The sequence below is a fragment of the Diabrotica virgifera genome, chromosome 1, assembly GCF_917563875.1.
Source record: "Diabrotica virgifera virgifera chromosome 1, PGI_DIABVI_V3a".
Classification (NCBI taxonomy): Eukaryota; Metazoa; Arthropoda; class Insecta; order Coleoptera; family Chrysomelidae; genus Diabrotica; species Diabrotica virgifera.
Window position 1 is genome coordinate 313,136,505 of NC_065443.1, and position 25,611 is coordinate 313,162,115.

The 25,611-nt window shown below is 33.7% G+C and overlaps 1 protein-coding gene across 1 annotated transcript; it reads right to left on the reverse strand.

Moving 5' to 3' along the window:
- Positions 1-546: 546 nt before the first annotated feature.
- LOC114337157 (putative inorganic phosphate cotransporter) lies at positions 547-24,607 on the reverse strand. Its single transcript, XM_028287549.2, has 9 exons — positions 24,361-24,607; positions 20,580-20,719; positions 20,167-20,479; positions 16,045-16,262; positions 12,324-12,476; positions 11,673-11,805; positions 9,221-9,465; positions 4,937-5,066; positions 547-628 (listed from the first exon to the last, which is right to left on the reverse strand). Exons 1-9 carry the CDS (start codon positions 24,443-24,445, stop codon positions 597-599), a joined length of 1,449 nt encoding a protein of 482 aa, XP_028143350.2. The 5' UTR covers positions 24,446-24,607; the 3' UTR covers positions 547-596.
- Between the last annotated feature and the right edge of the window lie 1,004 nt (positions 24,608-25,611).

Below are 25,611 nucleotides of genomic sequence, written 5' to 3' on the forward strand. Positions count from 1 at the left end.
TAATTTTTTTTTATTTAATTGTGACTTATTTCCCATATAAATAGTTATAATAATACTTTTTCATTTTATATTGGAAATCGAGCCAATATCATTTAGCACCAAAGAAGGAAATATTCAGCTAGACCAGTCTTCTCCGTATTTTAATAATTTACCTTCAGGTAGATTTACATTGGTTTTGTAAGTGTCGTTGTTTTTTTATATTCTTCATTATTTTTTTGTTCCTCATCTCCTGTGTCTTGCACAATTCCTTTGATACATATCTGTTTTCTCTGTAGTTCTTTTTGCATTCTTTATTGTTCGATTTTAGTCATCTTAATCCTGCTTAATTTTTATTTTCCATTGCACCTGTAGCATCTGCTACACTCCATCTAAAACTACTGATTTCTTCTTTTTCCTTAAACCGTGCCAATTTTTTCTGTATATCTGTGGCTATGTAGTCACTACAAAATAATCAATTAATCAACAGTTTTAAGTCTATTTTAATAAAATCTGCTCCTATAAAGTAACACCAAAGGGTATCCCATTAAATTATAAATTAATAAAAGATTATCTGTTTTATAGTTTTAATAAAAAAATAAATACAATAATATTTATACTTATGATTTTATCTTAATGGTCTCGATTGATACTGAAAAAAAAAGAAATAGAAAGTATTAAAACACCTTAAAAAACATATTTAACAATAGACTATTATTAATCAGGCCAATATCGAAACAACCTACTACCTTGTCTTTCTCTGTTCTTTTTCTTTAAGGGCACTCTTTAAGTATGAGTATTTGTGACTTAGTGACTTTCTACTCTAAACAAAGTATAAAAATAAATACTTTACGAAAAGTAGTATTCATATCTCGTCTACCGGCCATTATGTGAAACGTGTTTCGCTATTATTGGCTTATCAACCAGAACTTGTTGGTAAAGACGAAGTATCGCCAATAAGCACCATCTAGTATCTTTAAAGAAACGGAACAGAAAAAGTCAAGTGGATGATTGCTTCAATACAATCCAGATTGCACTAGTCAGTGAATGACCGCTAGATTTTATATTAATATCCCAGGCTGTGGGTGAAAAAACGTGATATAATTCAGGAATTTTTGAAACCTATCAGGTATTGTAAAGGACGATGCCAGGAATAACTTATACTAAAATGTAACCAAAAATTTTGTGCGGTTTTTTATTTATGATGATTTTCATTTGTTAAATTTACAATTTTTAAAGATTTTTAATTTTGCAGCCTAGGATATGCATTTTAGAGAAAAACTTTTAAATAGAAAATTATAGTAAATTAAAAAAGCTACAATTTGAGCTATGGCAACTTTAATTTTATTAATACGTTATTGCAAAACAGCCTGCCAAATATCCAAAATGGCCGTTTTTTGCAATTGCCTTATTTATTGTAAAAATAACTTTAATGTATTTTTTAAGGCTTTAAAATTAATACCTTTCAATACTAAACATAAAAAAATTTGTAGTGCGCGATTAGTAAACTTGTTGTTTAGATATTATAGTTTGTTTATCCCAAGAGGTCAAATGTCCAAGGCTATAACTTTTTGAAAAAAAAAATCGTACAGAGTTAATCCAAGATCCACTCTCCTTCTTAAGACTTATATTTTCATATTCTGATGTAAATAAATACGTATAACATTTTTCCACCTATTATTTCTGGTTTGAAAATAAGGGGGCAAATTTCGTTATAAACATTTAGAACTGAAGCCGCCCCTGTACATCCTATGAGTTTTTAACTTGCAGGTTATTGTTGCTGAAGACAAAAAAAAGATTCAAAACTAAATAAAAATTTTCTACGACCAACTGAAGTCGAGATCATTGTTTTTGTTTCTTAAATCGTAGTGACTTTATTTATAACAATTAAGAAACTATTTCACAGTCATTGACTAAAGAAAGACTTACATTATCTTAAAATAAAAATTATTTTAACCGAAAATTACATTTAATTATTAAAAATGATTTTTAAAGTGTAATGGAGATTTATTTTTCGTTACGACTATGATTTATTGTATCGGTTGCCCTTAGCAACGGCTAGCAACTTATAATACATTGTATCACGGTTTTTGCTTTAAATTTTAAAGCACCGCTTGGAATGACATGAATTTTGGCAAACACATAGATAACATGTTAAAGAATAAAAATGATATTGGGCCTCTGTGTGCTTTTGTCCTGGGGGTGAGTTTCACCCCTTATGAGGGGTGAAAAAATATATGTTCAAAATAAGTTCGGAAATGGATAAAACGTCTAATTCTAAGCACTTTTCGTTCTATAGCATTTTTTCACCAAGTTAATACCTTTCGAGTTAATTTTGAGTAAATACCTTAATTTTTCAACAACAATAAAAACACGTTTTTAGGCGGTTTTTGACAAATAACTCAAAAAATAAGTGTTTTATTGAAAAAATGGGTTTTAACAAAAATAAAGAAAATTAAAAATTGAAAAAATGATGTATGCGTGAAATCTCTAGACCCAGTACAAACAAAGTTCTAGCTAATGAAAAATAGGTTCATATCCGTCAAATTTCAAAGTGAATTATTTCAACGTGGAATAATAAAAAAATCATGCACTTTTTTGAGAAAAATCATTTTTTAAAGTATTTAAAAAATATGTATATCTGTCTTTAAAACATGTTTATAGCATCAAAAGTAAGCAAGTTACTCTGAAAGTAAAGTTGATCTCTTTTTTTGGTCAAAAAACTCGAAAGTCAACCCCCAATTAGCATCTTTAATCAAATTAATCATTACCGCTTCACAAGTTACTTTGCTCATGTAATATTTATATGATCTGTAAGTCATTATCGGTTCAAAGGGCTTATTTAAAAAAAATGGTTTCAAAGTAAATCTGTTTTAATTTTTAATTTAAAAAAAGGTTTTTTCTAAATAACTTAAAATTTATTAATGTGACCAAAAATCACAAAGAGTAAAAAAAATAGTTTTTGCTGTAGCGAATATTTTGTATTTTTTGCTTTTTTTTGGAAGGCAAAAATTTGTTAAGATATGGCTGTTCTAAATTTGAATACACTCGTGATTATTGACTAGTTCAAGTCCTTTTAACTACTGCCCCTTCAAAAATAAGCACTTTGAACCGATGAAACTTACAGACATAAACGACACATACACAAGGAACACAACATTGAAGTAAAATTGATTAATTTCATTTTTGATGCTAATTAGGGGGTGACTTTCCTGAGTTTTTTGACAAAAAAAAAGAGATCAACTTTATTTTCAACGTAACTTGGTTACTTTTAATGCTATAAACTTTTTTTAAAACAGATATACATATTTTTTTACACACTTTAAAAAAGTTGTAATGATTTTTCTCCAAAAAGTGCATGATTTTTCAGTTATTTCACGTTGAAATAATTCACTTTGAAATTTGACGGATATGAACCTCTTTTTCATTAGATAGAACTTTGTTTTTACTGGGTCTACGTACACCGTGTTTTTCAATTTTTAATTTGCTATATTTTTGTTAAAACTCTTTTTTTCAATAAAATACTTACTTTTTGAGTTATTTGTCAAAAACCGTCAAAAACCTAAAAACGTGTCTTTTGTTGTTGAAAAATGAAGGTATTTACTCGAAAATAACTCGAAAGGTATTAACTTGGTGAAAAAATGCTATAGAACAAAAGGTGCTTAGAATAAGACGTTTATCCATTTCCGAACTTATTTTGAACACATATTTTTTCACCCCTTATAAGGGGTGAAACTCACCCCTAGGACAAAAGCACACAGAGGCCCAATATCATTTTTATTCTTTAACATATTATCTATGTGTTTACCAAATTTCAGTCAATCCAAGCGGTGCTTTAAAATTTAAAGCGAAAACCGTGATTCAATGTATTATAAGTTGCTAGGCGTTGCTAAGGGCAACCGACACAATAAATCACAGTCGAAACGAAAAATAAATATCCACTACACTTTAAAAATCATTTTTAATAATTAAATGTAACTTTCGGTCAAAATAATTTTTATTTTAAGATAATATCAGTCTTTCTTTAGTCAATGACTGTGAAATAATTTCTTAATTGTTATAAATAAAGTCACTACGATTTCAAAAAAAAAACAAAAACAATTATCCCGGCTTCAGTTGGCCGTAGAATATTTTTATTTGGTTTTAAATTTTTATTTTGGCTTCAGCAACAATAACCTGCAAGTTGGAAACTCATAGGATGTACAGGGGTGGCTTCAGTTCTAAATGTTTATAACGAAATTTGCCCCCTTATTTTCAAACCCGAAATAAGAGGTTGAAAAATGTTATACGCATTTATTTACAACAGAATATAAAAATATAAGTCTTTAGAAGGAGAGTGGATCTTAGATTAACTCTGTACGATTTTTTTTTTCAAAAAGTTATAGCCTTGAATATTTGACCTCTTGGGATAAACAAATTATAATATCTAAGTAACAAGTTCACAAATCGGACAATACAAATTTTTTTTATGTTTAGTATTCAAAGATCTTCATTTTAAAGCCTTAAAAATATATATAAAATATTTTTACAATAAATAACGCAATTGAAAAAACGGCCATTTTGGACCTTTCGCAGGCTGTTTTGCAATAACTTATTAACAAAATTAAACTTGCTATAGCTCAAATTGTAGGTTTTTTAATTTACTATAATTTTTTATTAAAAAACTTTTTCTCTAAAATGAATATCCTAAGCTGCAAAATTAAAAATCTTTAAAAATTGCAAATTTAACAAATGAAAATCGTCATAAATAAAAAACCGCACAAAATTTTTGGTTACATTTTAGTATAAGTTATTCCTGGCATCGTCCTTTACAACACCTGGTAGGTTTCAAAAATTCCTTCCATTCCAGCTTGGACTATAAACGAAAGGATAGACGATTAAAAGATAATTGTCTTTACTCAAAACATATATCGTCTTATTTAAGAGAAACAATCTTTCTAATATACTGAAAAATAATTACCTTCTTTCCGCCTTTTTCCTTCATTCCATGTTTGTCTTTTCCCCGATGTAAATAATGTGTTACTTATAACACCAAATAGATTCAACCCCATCGTTAAGTAAAAAATGATTCGCCACTGGTTAATATTGTGCTAAAAAATAAAAGTTTTAGTATAGTATAGTTGATCCAAAAGATGGCATAACCCAGACATCCAAAGTGAAAGTTATCCTTCCACAAAAAATTGTTCTACATGGTCCACACAATGTCCAGAAAAAAGTCACACCATTTTGAGCGTCGGGTTTGGGGGGAGAGGGGGGAGAAATCGGTAAATTCGTAGTTTTTTAAGTTTTTCGTCAATATTTCTAAAACTATGCGGTTTAGCATGAACAACCTTCTATACAAAATTGTTCTACATTAAATTTGAAATAAAAAAGGTCCTATGCATAATCTTTCTAAAATTCATGGTTCCAAAGTTACGGAGGTAGTATAGTATAACTGGTCCAAAAAAAGGCCTAACCCAAACAACCAAAGTAAAAGTTTTCCTCCTACAGCAACTTGTTCTGTATAGTCCACATATTGTTCAGTAAAAAGTTATACCATTTTGAGCGTCTGGTTTGGGGGCAGATGGGGGAGAAGTCGGTAAATTAGTAGTTTTTTTACGTTTTTCGTCAATATTTCTAAAACTATGCTTTAGCGTAACCAATGTTATATACAAAAATGTTCTACATGAAATTTAAAACAAAAAATTTTGTATACATAATTGTTATAACATCAACGGTTCCAGAGTTACGGAGGGTGAAAAGTCGAGGTTTTCGATACTTTTTGTATTTTTTGGGCAATGTATGGTATAACTATACCAAAAACCCAGACATCCAAAGTGAAAGTTATCCTCCAACACCAAATTGTTTTATATGCTCCACATAATGTTCAGAAAAAAGTCACACCATTTTGAGCGTCGGGCTTGGGGGGAGAGGGGGGAGAAATCGGTAAATATAAAAGTATCGAAAACCTCCACTTTTCACCTTCCGTAACTCTGGAACCGTTGATTTTATAACAATTATGTATAGAACCTTTTTTGTTTTAAATTTTATGTAGAACTTTTTTGTATAGAACATTCTTTACGCTAAAGCATAGTTTTAGAAATATTGACGAAAAACTTTAAAAAGCTACTAATTTACCGACATTCTCTTCCATCTCCCCCATCTCCCCCATCTCCCCCCCCCCCCCAATCCGGACGCTCGAAATGGTGTAACTTTTTACTAAACAATATGTGGACATATAGAACAATTTGGTGTTGAAGGAAAACTTTTACTTTGGATGTCTGGGTTAGGCCTTTTTTGGACCAATTATACTATACTACCTCCGTAACTTTGGAACCGTTCATTTTAGAAGGGTTATGCATAGGGCCTTTTTTATTTCAAATTTAATGTAGAACAATTTTGTATAAAAGGTTGTTCATGCTAAACCGCATAGTTTTAGAAATATTGACGAAAAACGTAAAAAACTACGAATTTACAGATTTCTCCCCCCTGTCCCCCCCAAACCCGACGCTCAAAATGGTGTGACTTTTGTCTGAACATTATGTGGACTATATAGAACAATTTGGTGTTGGAGGATAACTTTCACTTTGGATGTCTGGGTTTGGGTCTAACTATACCATACTATTTCTAATTTTACTGTTTCAGAACTTAAAAAAGATATCTGACAAAAAGAGCTTTTTTGAATGTAAATATTACCGTTAAATGACAAAACCACTTTTATTTTATTTTGAATTTAAAATGTCGCCATAATTTATTTAAAACTTTTTCAAGTATTTTTTCAATTTTTTTCTTAATAATAACAGAAACTATATATTAAGTCGCTAAAGAAGCAAGTGGTATGGAACGATGAAACAAAAGGATAAAAAAGCAATCCATTATATCCCATACCAAAAAAAAGAAATAAAAATACTAAAGTTGGTTAAACCTAAAATCTGAATTAATAGAATAAATATAACAAAATGCAAATAAAAGTAAAAGAAATGGTCAGAGAAGATAACCATTTAATTTGGGAACAGAATGTGGAAGTATTAATATAGAAAACAGAATAGAAGGTTCACAATCTTTTGAAACATGGAGGTCAATAAAAAAGATGAAAACCAATTGTACATAAAGGAGAATCAGCGTTATAAACAAGTGAAAAATATCATATATAGGTTCCTTATACACGGTACAAGTATTGGCCAACCGCGCAAAAAATGGAGTGATAACCTTTCAGTCCGCCAATGAACAAGCAGAATTGCATATAAAGAGGAAGAAGAAGAAGTTTCTTATACAAGTAAGGAAAAAGAAGATATCCTGCGAACTACAAAGGATGGTGGGTTAACAGTACTCTTCTAGATTATATTTCAGGATAATAAAGAACTCACTTAAAAAGACAATCAATGGCACTAAAAATAAATTAAGATCCAAATGGTTTCAAACGTAAATGGTTTTTATATGAACTTAGTGCTGCAGTCAAATTCTTAATCTCATCCAACATATTGAAGATGGTTTTGAACGGAAAGAAATAACAGGAGTAGCGTTCATAGACCTAACTGCCGCCTATGACAGAGTTAACCACCAACGGCTAGTCGCAAAACTCTACGAAACTACAAAGGATTTCCGACTAACAAGGTTAGTGAAATGTCTTCTCCAGAATAGACGCTTCTACGTAACGCTCCAGGCCAAGAACAGTCGGTGAGGGACCAAAAAAAATGGGTTACCACAGGGAAGTGTCCTCGCGACGATTCTATACAACATATACACCAACGACCAACCCATACACCAACAAACAAGGCAATTTATTTACGCTGATGGTACAGCTGTAGCAGCTCAGGGGAGAACCTTCAATGGAGTCGAAGTGAAACTGACAGATGTCCTGGGAGACTTAGCTCTATATTACGATAAAAACAATCTAAAACCCAGTCCCACAAAAACCCTGGTATGTGCTTTCCACCTTAGAAACAAGCATGCCCGAAGGCCACTGGAGGTGGAATGGCATGGTCAGATGCTGGAACGCAACGAGACGCCAAAATACCTTGGCGTCCGTCTGGATAGAACTCTGTCTTACCGATACCACTGTCAAGATGTCAAGAGGAAAGTAAATGCCAGAAATAATATCATCCTCAAGCTAACTAATACAAAATGGGGAGCACAACCACACACATTCCGCACTTCTGCCTTAGCATTATGTTTTTTGGCCGCGGAGTTTGGAGCACCAGTATGGGCAAACTCTGCTCACGCAAAGAACGTCGAGGTGGCTCTAAATTAAACGGTTCGTATAATATCGGGTTGCCTGGTATCCGCCACCTATCTAAGAGGTATACCCCATAGCTGGGATTGCTCCACCACCTATCAGGAGGAAGGTCACGTCAGAGGTAGAACGAAAAAAGTAGGAGACGGACCGAAGACACCCCTTATATGACCAGCAAACTTAGGCAAGCAGACTAAGATCTCGTAAAAGCTTCCTAAAAACATCAAAATCCATCCTGGAAGCGCCAGAGAAGCGCCGAATACATCTATGGTAAGCGTCAGCTACCCTGACACATTTTCCTCCCTCAGAGGAAATGACTGCTGGACACAATTTACCGTTTCCGACTTGGAAAGCGCTAAATAGACTAAGAACCGGCGTTTCACGTTGTGCTAGAAACCTGAAAATATGGGGATACCAGGAGGACGATACCTGCGACTTTGGCGCGGTTCAAACCAGCCGGCATCTACATACTATCATGCACAGAGATGAGAGAGACCTGCACAGAAATAGACTTAATTATAGCAAATGACAGGGCCATCTATGTGGCCAACCATTGGAAATACAGAATTTAAAGTTCTTGGTGTTCCGGACACGGAAAGTAAGTAAGTATATGAACTTAAAGTTGAGCTCGAAGAAAACTCAAATATTTGGGTCGCCTGATAAGAGGACATAAATATACATTACTTCAAAATATAATACAAGGAAAAATAGAAGGAAAACGGAATCCACGCCGTAGAAGAATGTCATGGTTTTGTAATTTGATAGAGTGGTTTGGCTGCACCACTAATGAACTCTTTAGGTCAGCTTTAAACAAGGTCAAGATAGCCTTGATGATTTCCAACATCCGATAGGAGTGGCACAAGAAGAAGAAGCAAGTTGAGCTGGCAAGAATTGAGATAATTAATATTTTGAAAGAAATATTCAGAAACTACAAGGTCCATATTCGTGTTGATATTATCAAAGTTGCAATCTATCTCCACTATTATTTAATCTTTATTTAGAAAGAGTTTTGTTGATTACTTAGGTACTTACCTCATCCTTTACAATAATTTGGGCCAAGACAGGGGCAAACGAAGAAACTACAACAGCAAATCTATTAGTAATTCCCATCATAACTCCTGAAAAATTAGGAGCAAGATCCATATGGTTTACGACATGACCTGATTTACCAGCTCCCTGACAACCGCTGACAAGTATAATACACAAAATGGCGTAGTTCTTATCATTGGCACCGGTCCTAGTTAGCAGAAAAATAGCAACTGCTGGTATAAACATACCTGAAATATTTTTAAATGTGTATAATTTTTACAATAACAATTGGAATATACCTTTTTAATATAACTTATGTACTAGTTGACAAATATACAAAAGACTTAAACGCTGTACTCATAAAAAATAAAAATTGGTAGTTGCTCTTCAATAAAGCATAAAGCTTAGTAACACGGAGAAAACGTATTTAACAGCTCTAAAATCATAAAAAAAAATAAGAAAAAACTTTTATTATATGTATTATAGACAATTTAGCACAATAGCAGTAGGACCTGATATGAAGGTTTGGTAGGCTCTAGGATAGAAAGCTTTTGATATTTTGAGGTAAATGGTGAGTAGGATATATGAGGAAGAAAAAACTGCCCAATACATAGAGGAGTGTGGATAAAGGAGTTTATATTCTTACAGTCCTTTCAGGACTGTAAGAGCTATAGAGGTATGGAGTTAATGTCGCACATAATGAAAATTTGGTTGAGAACTGAAGGGCGTAAGTTAATAAGAGAGCCGAGAACAATTTGGGTTTATGCCAAGAAGGAGGACAACATATGCCTTATTTACTTTAACCCAGTTGATAGAGAAATATTTCGAGAAGAAAATAAAGCCATACTTGGTATTTATAGAACTTGACAGAGAAGGTAAGGGAGGAGGCCCCTTGGTTAGCGCTCTTTGCTGATACAATCATGTTAGTCTTCATGTGTCAATTCTAGTGGAGATTGGAAATTGTCATGGACACGGCCATCTGCTTCACGTGTCACTTCTAGCGGAGATTGAAAATCATCATGGACGCTGCGACTTTGTTAGCAACCCACCTAAAAAGTTCAATCAAACTACACCCGAACCATCCACGTAGATTGCGAAGCCACGATATTTTTCGTCTTCCCACATTTATTTTGCCTTTAATTTTACCCTGCATGATATTTCTTAAAAGTTCATATTTTTCACCCCTCCTAATGTGGCATGCTTTGTGTATTCCATCTTTCTAGTTTAATCTCATGTGTCAGACATGCACGCTAAGTGCGGTTCCAGACTCGTCGGCTGGAGAAAGAGGGCGTGAGTTTAGTCGGTAGGCGGCCTCGGCAGCGGTGAAGCGTGCCGGACTGAATCCGACAGACCTGGGACACCTTCCCAGACGGTTTTTTGAAGATTCTCACCCCCCAAAGAACAAAAAAAAAAAGTTTGATCTCATGTATAATTTCGCATCTTATGTCTAAAGTTTTAAGTACTTGCTTGTTAGTGACGCGGTCCATCCATTATATTTCGAGAATACGCCTATAGCACTACGTCTCAAATGCTTGATGTGTTTTTATGGTCGACTATTTTAGAGTCCAAGCCTCAACTCCATATCATAGGGTGGAAAAGACATAACACCGCAGCATTCATATTTGTAACTTTATGTTGATATCACGATTGCAAAAGAGAGGACTACTATCACGATCGTGTTCACAGAAGAAAGCAAAGAAATTTTGGAGCAGATGATGGAGGGCTGGAGAGGGGTTATTGAAGAGAGAGGACTTAAGTTTAATAGGTGAAAAACGGAGTATACGTGTTTGAGGACAGAGTTACTTGGAGAAAATTAGGACGAGTAGGAGAATTTAAATACCTAGGCTCCTACTTACTTACTTAGTCCTAAGGCTACCTGGGGTCCTAGATAACGGAAAATTGGATACTAGATCATTGACCACAGGATACAGGCTGGTTGGTTTAATTGGATGTGAATGAGCAAGGTACGCTGTGATCGAAAAATTGGGGAAGGGGTAAAAGGAAATATATATAGAAGATAATGAAGATAGTGAAGTATGGCCTATAAAGAAGATTCCGGAAAAGAAGATGGAGGTAGCTGAAATGAAAATGTTACGGTGAGTGCTGGGTATGACTGGAAGGAAAAGGATCAGGAACGACTAAATAAGGAAAAAGGCAGGAGTATCTAAAGTCTCAAAAAAGATTCAAAAACAAAGACTGCAATGGTTTGGTTACGTCAGATGTAGAAATGAGAACTGTGTGTGATGGAGGATTAGAAGTTAATAGAAGAATTAGTAGAGGAAAATCAAGGAGAAGTTTTGAGGACTGTGTGTCAGGGGACTTAAAAGAGGAAGGTTTGAAGAAGGTGAAGAAGGCACGATGGAAATAAATGAGTGGCGAAGAAGAGTAAGGAACAGCAATCGCTGATAACGTAAAAGTTTAAAAAGAAGAAGAAAGCTACAATTAAAAAACGTACCGATATTATTCATAATCTTTCTTATAACACTGGTGGAAATTGTATTCTTCGCATACAAATAATCTGCAATGAAACATGCTGTAAATCCGACAAAAACTTCTATTATATAGGGAAGAGACATCAGAAGGCTATTCTAAAAAACACATTAGTTGTTAAACAGTCACTTAATCATTATAAAATAACAAAACTCCAAATACCGTTATACAAATTATGTGTTTAAGTGTAACATATATAGTTCTGTGGGTTTAAAGGCACGTTTCTACTACACTTGCGCTCCGCGCTCCTGCAACTGCTGTACATAGTGCATACGTTGGCTCTTCCGGACTGTGCAACGGTGCGCGCTTCGCCTAAGCGATCCAATCGGTGTCGGTTTGTGACAGCGACAGCGTAGCATTGCAGAGTAGTTCGTCTGTTTTTGCGCTTACAAAATCATTGGGGCTACAAAAATCGCCTGTTTCGGCCACTTTGTGGATCCATCGAATAGTGCTGCAGAGTGATCCGTCTGTTTTAAACCTTATATGTAGAGAAGCGCATAACTTATAGATTGCAGCAGATGCAGGGAGCGCGGAGCACAAGTGTAGTGGATACGTACCTTAACATGTCATGTATTTTTCAATTTCTGAGAGGCAATATTCTATTTTGTATACTTACGGATTTTAGGTCGAAATGCATTATCTTGTCAAGATATATAGAAGTTTCCGATATAAACATCCAGTGAGTGAAGTTAAAACACATATTGGTTATTAACAGAGCTATGAATGCCCTGGATGTAAGCATGTCCTTCCAAGGAACCATCAGTTTGTGCTAAAATTAGTAAGTTTTTTTATTGAACAACAGTATAGTTCATTGCACAAATTTTTTTGTTAAAATTTATATTCATTAGATACTAAATTCTGCCATTGCTTGATCCTTGATCCTATACGTTTACATATATTGAGCAAACACGCCAATATCTACATAGAAGGGTTGTTGCACATAAATATAATGTACGAATTAATATATTAAACACTACAGCCTTAGATAAACATTCTATAGAATATAAGCATGACATTGACTTTCAAAATGTACAAACTTTGGGAAAAGGACAGAGCTACAACAAAAGATCTATATTCGAGTTGATTCACATAAAGAAAGATCAAAATTGTAATAAGACGGATATGAAGGATCTCTCCGTTATATTATCTTGATTCTCGTTATTTTCTTTATGTAATATTTAATAATTATACGTATACTTATTTTCAATTATTAATGTAACAAAACTTTTATTGGGCTAGCTCAAAGTAATAAATTATCTCAGGGTTTTACGTCATCCAATCACAGAAATTTAAAACCAATACTCAGAGAAAACTCATAAAAAATAAAATTCAAAAATAAAATATAACCGTATAATAACAAAAACTGGTTTTACCAAAAAATTAAACACAAATCTTAATAACAGAATAAACTGTAAAACGAACAATTTATGAAATGATTATGCAAATAAAGGTAAGTAAACGAATATGAAAAATACCGCAAATTAATTTTTTTTAATAGAAAGTTACCCAGTATACTTACAACTGTTAAACTAAAGTCAATTTAAAAATTACGAAATTGTTAATGTAAAAGTTTATTTCCAATCACACTGGAGTCTTTATGTAGACGTCGATGAAACCAAAGAAAACCGAAATCCTCGCAACAGAGAATATTGATATAGAGAAATATAAATTTGGATACCTTGGTACAACTGTTACGACTTGTAACTGAATTTAATGTTAACTTAAAAAAGAACTTTCTCTTAATACTTTGTGTTTACGGGTGCCCCTAAGGCTTTGATTAACGAAGACCGACACTTTCTTTACTTCTTTTTCAACACAGCTACCTTTAGCTATCCGGAATCCACACTGCCTCGTTCTTTCCTTGCCAAAAAACTCTTCGCTCAAATTCCCCTTCTGTCAATGACATCACTTCAGTTCCATTGGTCCAAACAAATGTCCTTACTACGTCATATATCAGCCTCCAAATTTCCCAGTCGTAAGTACTTTTTCCTCTTTCTCGGAAATCTAAAATTTCGACTTTTTCCAAATATTACTCATAACTCCGAAAACAAAACGTCTTTCGTATACACGCTTTCGCCGGCTAATTGTTGTTAGAAGTACTTTCTCTCAAATCTACCCGCACTGATAAAATTATAAACATTTGTCCAAAGACCGTAGAATTATTTTACCATTATTAAACGAGAAACTTATAACTAACAATATATTACTGATAATCGGTACCTATTTTACAGGGTGAATGAAAAAATTAAATATTTTAAAAATGAACTATTTTAACGTAATACAAATTGACAAAATTTATGAATACAAATTATTACACAATTAAATAGTTAGGTCTTCTTCTTCTTCTTCCCCTCTGCCTTTATTTATTTATAACAATATATCACAGCTTAATAAATTGACTTTGTTTTGTAAATGCACCATTGGCAGACATTTTAATTAGGACCCTGGACCGGCCGTGGTTTGAAATATCTGCCATGTGGATTTAGGGTCAAATATCACTCTCCCATTTCAATCCAGATTAACAACAAATGCAGACGTAAATTTTGAGTGTATTATATAGTATTTACATGAATTATTAAAGTGCTTATTGAAAATGGCAAGTAGCCGAAACGTTTGCCTTGTCCAAAGAACGGGTGATTTTAGTTGGTAGGCTACTGGTCAGGGGCCATGCAACGCATTTAATCCATTCTCTGAATGCTATTCCCTAGCGTGTATCCCTTTCCGGATGGAGTCCAACGGACATCTTGCCTGGTCGATTTAGAACCTTCCACCTCAATAAAAAATGGGTACCTACCCAGATATTTATTAAAGAGCCTCTTTTGAGAGGAGGGAAAATGGATAGAGTTATGGATAAATTAAATAATTGGGTACCTGATTTAAATACCGTCAACTTTCTCTTAACGGTGACTTCACCCCCATGCATAGACAATTATTTCCATAATTCCATATTTTAATTCACCTTCACATTAACTTTCGTTCCTGGATATAGGGTGAGGCAGATAACTGGCCTATTAGAAATATCTCGAGAACTAAAGACAACAGAATCATGAAAATTGGAATAAAGGGGTTTTGAAGGATGATTTATTAAATGAAAATATTTTCATCTCTTTTCAACTTCCGGTTATACCGGAAGTTGCTTATAACTTCGTTTTTTTAAATGGGACACCCTGTATATTTTTACATTTTTGGATTCTCTTCGATGTCTTCTTTCTTAAAATATAGGGTTTTGTAATATTATAGAGGGTATTTTAAAAGATAATTACGTTTTTTTATTAATTTCGTAGCAATATTCACACCCTGTAGAATTGTAGTAGTTTGACATCTAAAACTCTACTTACGTTCAAATGATTTTTAATATACTCTATTATTGTTAAGAATCATTAGTATAGCTAAATTTTTAATTTTAGTATACAGGGTTGGTCGAAACTCGGAATGAGTATTTTCTGAGTTTTCTTAAATGGAACATCCTGTATTTTTGTATTTTAATAAAATGATATTTTATAGTACTTTTTTATTTCTTAAGCATTCCCTATACCTAACTGTTTTAATTTGTGAGTTATTGGTGATTCAAACTAAACATTAATTTCAACAAAAAATACGTAAAATTTTATTAGGTTGGCCGTGAAAATACTCAATCCCAAATGATTTTTCAGAAATAAATACATATTAATCCAGACTGGTCCTTAAAATTACCAATAATGGTTTAGCTATCGAAATACCTACTTAGTTAAGATTGTTGGTGCGATTAACAATTAAGCACAAATTAAAGCAGTTAGGTATAGGGAATGCTTAAGAAATAAAAAAGTACCATAAAATATCATTTCATTACAATACTAAAATACAGGGTGTTCCATTTAAGAAAACTCATAAAATACTCATTCCGAGTTTCGACCAACCCTGTATACTAAAATTAAAAATTTAGCTATACTAATGATTCTTAACAATAGTAGAGTATATTAAAAATCATTTGAACGTAAGTAGAGTTTTAGATGTCAAACTACTACAATTCTACAGGGTGTTAATTTTGCTACGAAATTAATAAAAAAACGTAATTATCTTTTAAAATACCCTGTTTAATATTACAAAACCTCATATTTTAAGAAAGAAGACATCGAAGAGAATCCAAAAATGTAAAAATATACAGGGTGTCCCATTTAAAACAACGAAGTTGTAAGCAACTTCCGGTATAACCGGAAGTTGCAAAGAGATGAAAATATTTTCATTTAATAGATCATCCTTCAAAACCCCTTTATTCCAATTTTCATGATTCTGTTGCCTTTAGTTCTCGAGATATTTCTAATAGGCCCTTTATTTGCCTCACGCTGTATATTACTTACCCTGTCATTTGCAGTGTTTAAACTATTTATAATGTAATTCTTCTCCTCCTCGCTAATTGTAGGATGACTCCTTGGGTCATTACTGCCAATATAGGCATAAATAGCTACCACTATCAGTGCGATGGTATTGAAAAGGTAAAAGACCATTGGCCATCCATAACTTGTTGAACATATGTATCCAGTTAATATTAAGGAAGAAACTATACCTAGTGGTGAACCTGAAATCATACATTACAAAATCAGGAATTCTATATATTATATTCTATCGATTATATACTTGGCTGTAAAATTTCTGCTAGTTTTCTACATAATCTCCCAACAAATTTGGGCACTTATCATAGATCATAGCTGCGAACTAACTTTGAAGTATTAAGGCTGATTCTCATTATAACGCAAGGCAAGTGCTCGGCATGGGCAAGGCATCGGCTAGGCAAGATACATTTTACATAAAATCTTATGCACTGCACGGGATGTAATTCACACTATGCGTGCCAGGCATGCGACGCGACGTTCTTTTCGAAACAATCTTTGCCGAGCACGTGCCTTGCCGGTTCCTTGCACGTCTAATGAGAATCGGGCTTAATTGTTATAAAATTCTGCCGCCTGAGACTTCAACGCCGCGCCGGCCCGTAGCTTCGTATCGTCATCAAAGCGCTACGTTGCAAGCCTGTGGACCTCGATTTTTGACATTCTTCGTTATATAACGAATTCGCATTTTAGCTATTACTTGATAACGAGTACTATACAAAATTTATATTTTTTACGGAATTCGTTACGCCTTTATCGAATTCGCTAAAAATAGCGATTGTATGATTTGGCAACATTGATAAACTCAAAAAAATGTGTTGTATGTCAATATAACGTCTGTCTAACCGTATTTTTATTTAAGATTTATAAAAATACACTATAAATCTTGATTTTTGTAAATCAGTTCAAATAAGTTTACTTTCTGTACGATCCAGAAAATGGACCAGAAAAAAAGGCTGCCAAAAGCTACCGAAAAGCAAAAGAAAGTTTTAGTGGAATACATTAAAACAAAACCTCAGTTGAGTAGTGGAAGGTTTACACAAGATTTTTCTCAGAAAGATTCTGAACAATTATGGGAAGACCTTACCAATACCCTAAATAGTATGGGTGGGGCAATTAAACCCTGGCAGAGCTGGAGAAAGGTAACCATAATCATGTAATTTTTATTGACAAACTTTTAATCTACCTTTTTTAGTGTTGGCAAGACATTCGTTCAAGAGCGAAAGTCAAAATGGGGAAGATTAAAAAACACCAGAATAAAACAGGTGGAGGCCCTCCAATACCCCCCGAGGATAATTTAACATCGACAGAAGAAGATGTATATAGTATTATTAAAGAAGTTTCGGTGGAAGGACATACAGTTGAGGAATCAATGGTTTCCTTCGATTTTAATTCATATACAACAAATATGTTGTCGGAGACTCTGAATTCCCAGATTGACGTACAAGATTGTAGTAATGAAAACAACCAAAGCCTGGACATTGAGCCCAATCTGGAGATTACAAACGAAGATCCCCAAGACATAAAATTACAAACACCACAAAAAAATGAAAATAGAAATCATCGATCAACAATGAGGTCCAAAAAGAAAAGAATTCCCAAAAAAAGAGAAAATTTTATGAATGCATCTGCTGCTGCAACGACGTATAAGGATTATTTAAATAAAATGAATAATATAAAAAAAGCTTACTACCGAGAAAAAATTAATATAATGAAAACGAACCTTAATATAAAAAGAAGGAAAAATATAATCCTTCAAAATATACTGGAGAAATTGTCAACATTAGCTGAAGAGTTGATCTGATTTGTATTATGGCAATATGTTTATGATGTTAATTTGGAATATTTACTTAGGTATGTATTTCTGTATTTTTTAATTTTAGTTTATTCAGTAAAAGCTTTGTAGTATTAATTGTTTATATCTTTTAGTTATCATTCTCTTTGCCTTATCCCTATGCGGGGTCGGCTTCCCTAATTTCATTTGTCCACACAATTCTATCTTGGGTTATCTCAATATTAATCCCCTTTACCAACATGTCCTGCCTAATCGTCTCCGCCCGGGTCTTCTTTGGTCTTCCTCTCCCACTCCTTTCAGGAATCTGCACTTCAGCAATTCTTCGTATTGGGTGATTAACGTCTCGACATTGAACATGGCCAAACCATCTTAACGTCTGCTCTCATTTTGGCATCAATTGGTGCGACACCTAGACTTCCCCTAATATACTCATTTTTAATTTTATCATTTGTCATTACACTCATCCATCTAAGCATTCTCATTTCGGCCACATGCATTTGTTGTTCCCCTTTCTTTTTCGCTGCTCAAAATTCAGTTCCGTATATCATAGTCGCTCTTATGGCAGTTTTATAAAATTTTCCCCTTAGCTTCATTGGAATTTTTCTGTCACACAACACACAACTCATTTCCTTCCACTTCATCCATCCAACCCTAATTCTACTGCATGCATCTTCATCTATTTATCCATTACTCTGTAATACCGATCCTATATACTCAAAACTATTGCTTTTCGCAATCATTTCACTATCCAAAGATACCATTTTATTTGTAGTAACTCCATCTTTAAATGAACATTCCAAATACTCTCTTTTTGTCCTACTAAGTTTTAAACCTTTTTCCTCCAGAGCTTGTCTCCACTGTTCCAGGTTTTCTTCTAAGTATCTTTCACTATTTCCTACTAACACTACATGATCATACATTAAGCACCGATCCTTGGTGCAATCCTACTTTCACATGAGATTTATCAGTCTCTCCCACACCTGTCCTCAACATATTCGTTACTCCCTCATACATATATCTCACAATCTTAACATATACACCAGGGACTCTTTTCTTATTGAGTGCCCACCACATAATCTCTCGAGGAACTCTATCATATGCTTTCTTAAGATCAATTGTTTATATCTTTTAGTATCCCAACAATTAGTTATCATGTTCATAATCAAAAATGTTATTTCGTAGTCAGTACCGGCGCTAGGGTATAAGGCGCTTGCCTGCAAAAGAAGCATAGGCTCCCTTCGGTGTCTTTTAAATTAGAATTTTGTATAGCACCGACAGAAAAAAGGTCATTTTGGCGCCCCCCAAACAGGGGGCGCCCGCCTGCAGTGCATCCCTTGCATGCCCGTTATCGCCGACCCTGTTCGTAGTACTCAGGATACTTCTATAAGGAGTCTAGCCACTGGTACACTAATAAAAATCCATAAAAAATTATAATTATATACATTAAATATTTCCAATAAAACTCGTTCTTACTTAAACAAAGCTTATTATATTACTGGTATGAACCAAACCGAAATCCGAACAAATAGGTCTAAAAATGAATTTTACCAAAACAAAAACAATGACAAACACACAAGAAAATAGAAACATAATGCTAAACGAAACCATAATAGAAGCGGTTAATTATTATATATATTTGGAACAGATAATAAAAATAAAGAAGGAAAACCAAACAGCGGAGGTAAAAAGAAGGGTAAGATTAGCCTGGGCAGGATATGGGAAACTAAAATGGGTCTAAAGAATACAAGATACAATACTTAAAAACAAGAGTGTTTGACCAGTGCATACTCCCAATTCTCACATACGTATGCCAAACATGGACCTTGACCAAAGCAAATATCGATAAAATAATGAAAACACAAAGAGCCATGGAGAGCGCAATGTTAGGAGTAAAATTAAAAAATAAAAAGCAAAACAACTGGACAAGAAATAAAACAAAAGTCAAAGACGCCGGCCAGGTTTGTGCGGGGTCCTTTAGCATCCGATAATAAAAACGGGTCTTGAGGTTGTCGTTGAGCATTTATGTGCTGCTGATTTTCCACTGCCTCCAAATTTTCAATAAAAAATATATTAATTAGTTCATCCATTACCGCTAATAAATATCAAACACAATGCTTTTAACGTCACTTTATCGATAACGTCAACTGATTGTGTGCTCGCTATAATTCGAATCGTATACGTCGTTATTTAGCGCATTCGCATTTAAGCGAATAGTCAAAAATTGGGATTTCAATACTTTCGATACTTAGCGAATGATCTATAACGAAGCGAAGGGTCAAAAATCGAGGTCCAGGTCTTACCTGAATAAACAAAAGTACCAAGCCTACTCCTTTCTGGAACTGGTATCCACTTGCCCAATACTGCGTGCATTGACGGAAACAAAAACCCTTGAGATATACCTTGTAGAAATCGGCAAACCATAACTCCTGTAGATCCAAAATATATAGCTGCAGAAGGAATTAGTAGACCAGCAGTTGCCGTTACCGTGGTAGTTCCGACTAAAAACCATTTGGCTCCATATTTATCAGATACGTATCCTGCGACTATTTGAGGGATGCAGTAGCCCCATAGGAATGATGCCATAATTAAGCTTTTGTCATTCCAGTCGAAAGTCTATAAAATTAAAACTGTTTCAAAGAAGGAATGTAACGTTGTGAAGAGAAAACAAGCAATGTTTACATGCAAATCAAATCAGATATTGTATTCAACTCACCGGTATATCTTTATTACTACTGGCTTCTGGATTGTTCATGGCTACTATGGCGACAGTCAATGCTGTTCTGATGATGAAGCAAAAATGTATTAAAACACAAAGAATAAGAGCTTGTTGATGTCTCTTTCCAATCGTTGGTCCTAAAATTTAACGTGTAGGTTATATAGAAAATATGAATATCGATATAAATTAAAATAATGGCAACAAATAATAAAAACAAAACACGGAATAAAACCATCAACCTTAAAGAGAAAGAAGTAATAAGTAAGTGGAAATGGTAATATCAGATAACTACATAATAAGCCAAGCAGGGTTTAATTTAATAAATTATGTAGAAGTCAATTCTAAGCTAGTATGGGAGTGTGGGGTATCCTAAATAGACAAGAAGACTAGCAAGGTTACGGTAGCCTGGGTACCAGGGCATGAGGGTCATAAGGGCAATGAAATCTAGATAAAATGGCCAAACAAGGCTCATTAATGCCTTTCGTTAGACCGGAACCCTTCTGTGGAATACAATGGAGATAAGAGATGAGAGAATGCATTGACAGGAACCAATAATGAATAAAATAATAAAGAGATAATTAAACTGGTATGGATATCTGATGAGAATGAAACCCTGTAGACTAATGAGACAAAATCACGAAACAAGAAATATCACAAAAAAACAAAAAAGGTAGACCGAGGAAACAATGGACACACGCACACAGTAGATGCGGGAAAGATTAAACAGAAAACGCTTGAAGAAATGAAAATAATAACACGACAGAAAAGAATGAAAGAGATGGGTGAATAAGTAGCTAAACTAAACCCAAATCTGGCGCCTGAAAAGGTATAAGGAAGGGGAGAAAGAAAGAACGAACGAATGCTCCTGCACCAATTGAGCAGAAGTCGTATGAAGAAAAAAAGAATTTTGCGAACAATTGAAAAGCATTATTATACAAGAGCCAATGATGACGACCTTTTGAGAAAAATAAATATACTTGACAGTTTGATTTAGATTACGGAAAATTACAATTAATAATGCGTTATACTATAAAGCAAATAACAGAAGTAATAGTCCATCGAAATGTTACATTTGAGGTTTCATTTCTTACAGGAGTCAATTTTATTTTTTATTGTGTAGGATGGTTCAGTAGAAGCTTAAGTTCAAGTTTTTGGGGTCGCCGTCCTTGTCCCCGGCCGCCATCTTGGAAAAAGGGGTGCAAAGAGCTTTCGCGCTGTATCTCCTTAACTAGCAACCATACAGAAAATTTAATTACACATAAAATGTATCAAATTAAATTTTCTACAATTTTATATCTATCTCTTTTTATCTTCAAGTGACCAACAAAAACGTTATAAACAAAAATAAGAGTAAATTTTGTAAAAAGTTACCTTTTGGAGGTTATAACTTTTTTTCCGTTGATTTTACAAAAAAATAACATCAGAGCGATTTTATAGAGGATTTTTTAACGAACAATGTCCACTATAAAAATGTTTAATTTTATTTATTTATCTAGGTTTTACAGCGCTACAAACTTGACCAGATTCTCGATTTCTCAAAGAATACAATAAAAACAAAACCTTGGTCACACTTTTCTATCTATATATTTATTTATTATGATTTTAACATTCCTATGCTATTATTAAGCTATTTTTGACCCTTTTTCCGGCCACCAATGAGGTAGAGTCTTGAGGCGCGTTTTTTGTGTGGTATTCCCAATAGGCCTAATCCACGGACAATTTCTAGACAAAATAATATTATTTAATATTATATTATGTTGAAAAAGATCTATCATAGTTATTATTTTTTAATTTTTTTTCGATGGTCCAGGCTGTGAGTCAAGATCTGAATCAGTATCCGAGGTGAATTTTTGTGGTACCTATAATGAGAGTTAGAGTTGGCGTCATTGTCGGTAATTCATCTACCAATTCATTTTCTTCAATAATCAATGTTGATATGTCCACGATGTTGCTGCAACTTTTACCACCACAATAGAGGCACACTGTTGAACACTTGAGGTCTCATTTTGGGCAACCATATGCACTTCCAGTTTCCATTTTATCTACTAAAAATGAATTTCATAAGCTCGGGGGTACTGAAGGCTTGGAAGTCTGGATTGGTATCCAAGATTTTTCGTGTTTTTTCCAGCCCCAATTTTCTGGATCACAATGTTTACCGAGCCATGACTGAATCTGGTGATACACTCGGAGTCTGTGGAAACGGCCTGCATCTTGTGTTGGGGGGAAGTGAGAAGAGATTAAATGCATTTTTTGTCACTGTTTTATCGAATCGTTTTTATCTCAGAGTTTCCAGAGAATCGTCTTTATTTCCGCCATATAAAAAGACGAAAAACTTTCGCCGACAACAGTGAGTAAAGATGGCTCGACTTTCCCACTGACAAATACTTTTCCCTAGAGGCTTCCTACAAATAAAATAACCACCACTCATGATGCGCTCTTACAAAAAAAAAACAAAATGCTTATCTAATCACAAAAATATAAATTTTACCCACAAGACTCTCAATAGTATTATCTATAAAACTGAAAATACTTTTCACAATGTTTAATACGACTGCACGTGGCCAAATAGGTAGCACAACTGTAAGAATAAGTTAAGTAGAGGGGGACCGACTGCTGTGCCACCTAGGATAAATTATAATGATAAAAGTAATAGCAGGCAGATATTCAGTCCGGTAAGGAAGAAAAATGACGTAATTTCAAATTTTGTCATTTCCTGTTTATTGCGCAATTAACTTCTAAAATACTATGTAAAGATGATACAAAAAGACCGAACTGTAAAAATGTGCTGAGCCACTATAGGGTAATTGCGTCGTTACTGAAATACGCGCTATGTTAGACCTTGTTTCAGATGCATAATGACGCAACTGTAGATAGGGCTGAAAATGGGGCGATTAAATTAAGATAATGAAATTCGAACCAATATCGATGAAAATAAAAGCCATCGTTGTCAAAAAACAAACGCCATACCGATGCTCCTGGACGATTACTCTTCATTTAATCTCTATTTTAAATGTTTAAAAATCGTTTTTTTTTGCTCTTCTGAATAATTTTGCACTCTGTGGTTGCGTCATTCTTCTTCTGGAAAGGCGAATTTTTCCTGAAAAGCTTCTTGGGCCTTTTCTATATATGCTTAGCGTTTTAAGTTTTATAGTGCAGAGAAAGGTCAAAAATAGATTAATAATAATAATTATATTAAGATAGAAGAGTAAGCCTGACGTTTTGTTTTTATTGTATCCCTATGAGCATTCGAGAATCTGATCAAGTTTGAAGCGCTAAAAACGTAGAAAAATAAATATAATTAAACACCTTTATAGTCAAAATTTTTCGCTTAAAATCCATCTAGTGTTGTTTTATTGTAAAATGAACTGAAAAAAGGTTATAACCTCCAAAAGAAAAATTGTTAAATAATTTTTACTTATTTTTGTTTATATCTTTTTTGTTGGTGACTAGACGATAAAAAGTAATAGACATAAAATTGTAGAAAATTTAATTTGCTACTTTTTATTTTTGACTAGATTTTCCGTAGGGTGGGTACTTTACGAGATATAGCGCGAAACCCCTTTGCACCCTTTTTTCAAGATGGCGGCCGGGGGAAAAGGGTGGCGACCCCAAAAACTTGAACTTAAGCTTCTACTGATCCCCCTACATATCAAAAAAAAATAAAATTGGCTCCTCTAACAAATTCAAGGTATGGCCTAAAAAATGAAACATTTCAATTGACTATAAAGATAAATATAGATTTTTTTCGTTAATAAATAATTAAAAATATTGCACTCACCCTTTTTTATAACTACATCCTTATTTAACAATCCCAAAGCTTCTTGGGTCTTTTCTTCAACTACATTCTGTGCTGTATAAGTCATGTTTGATGATAATTATTTGCCGGATACTTATTTTAAGGCTATAGGTATCTGTCCATACTATTAAAACTAAACATGTAACTGCCTAGCCTAACATTAACTGGAAAAACCTAAATTGTTTTCAAATTAAGGCAGAGGATTAACAGTGTCAAATACACGAACAAAAGGAGAATAACAAACTGTATCCATGAGCAAATAAAACTATTCTAAATAAGGAACTTTACGTTGAATGATAAGCAAAAAAATATACTAAAGACTTAGTTGACTGAAATGCTAAGTTATTTTAACAAAAAATTGAAAATTAATTATTTTGCATTAATTTAGTAATCGATAGTTAATTACGATACATCAAATGGTTTAAACGTGTCATATCTAGAATTTCAAGATCGTTGATATTAAACTTGTGTATGTAATTATTGTAAATAAACAAGTTTATATTATATTTATTTTAATAGTTACATCGGCACCGTAATATTTAGGTTAATACCCCACGACGTGTCGGTAGGTTATCAACAAGGATATCAGTCTTCGTTGGTCATATCATCCAGACTTGTTCTATTCCAGGGAAATAAGCAAAAAAGACACCATTCGGGACATTGAGTAATCCAGGTTTCTGACAACTCTATTAGTTATTGTAAATCTATAGGAGAAATACCTGCCTGTTTCTTGCCAAAAATCTGGAGCCATTTTTCAATTACCAACATCATCATCATTCTCTTTGCATTATCCCTATGCGGGGTCGGCTTCCCTAATCGCAGTTTTCCACACAACTCTATCTTGGGTCATATCAATGTTAAGAGGATCGGTACGTATTTTCGGCTGCAATGCTATTCAAATGGGGATTCATTTTTTTCAAATCCTGAGAAAACTAATAAGTATTTTTGAAAAATTTAAACGCAGAATGAAAGATTACGTTATTAGCGAGGGCCGAAAGTCCCTGAGAACTTCTATAATGTTTATTTTAATAAGTTACAGGGGTGAAAAAACTAAGAGAAAATTTAGTGTGATTTTTAATTTCAAATATCTCATTCAAAATAAACTTTTTATTTATTCTAAGGGACTTTCGGCCCTCGGTAATAATTTAGTCTTTCATTCTGCGTTTAAATTTTTCAAAAATATTTATTGGTTTTTTCAGGATTTGAAAAAAATGAACACAATGCCGTGGTAAT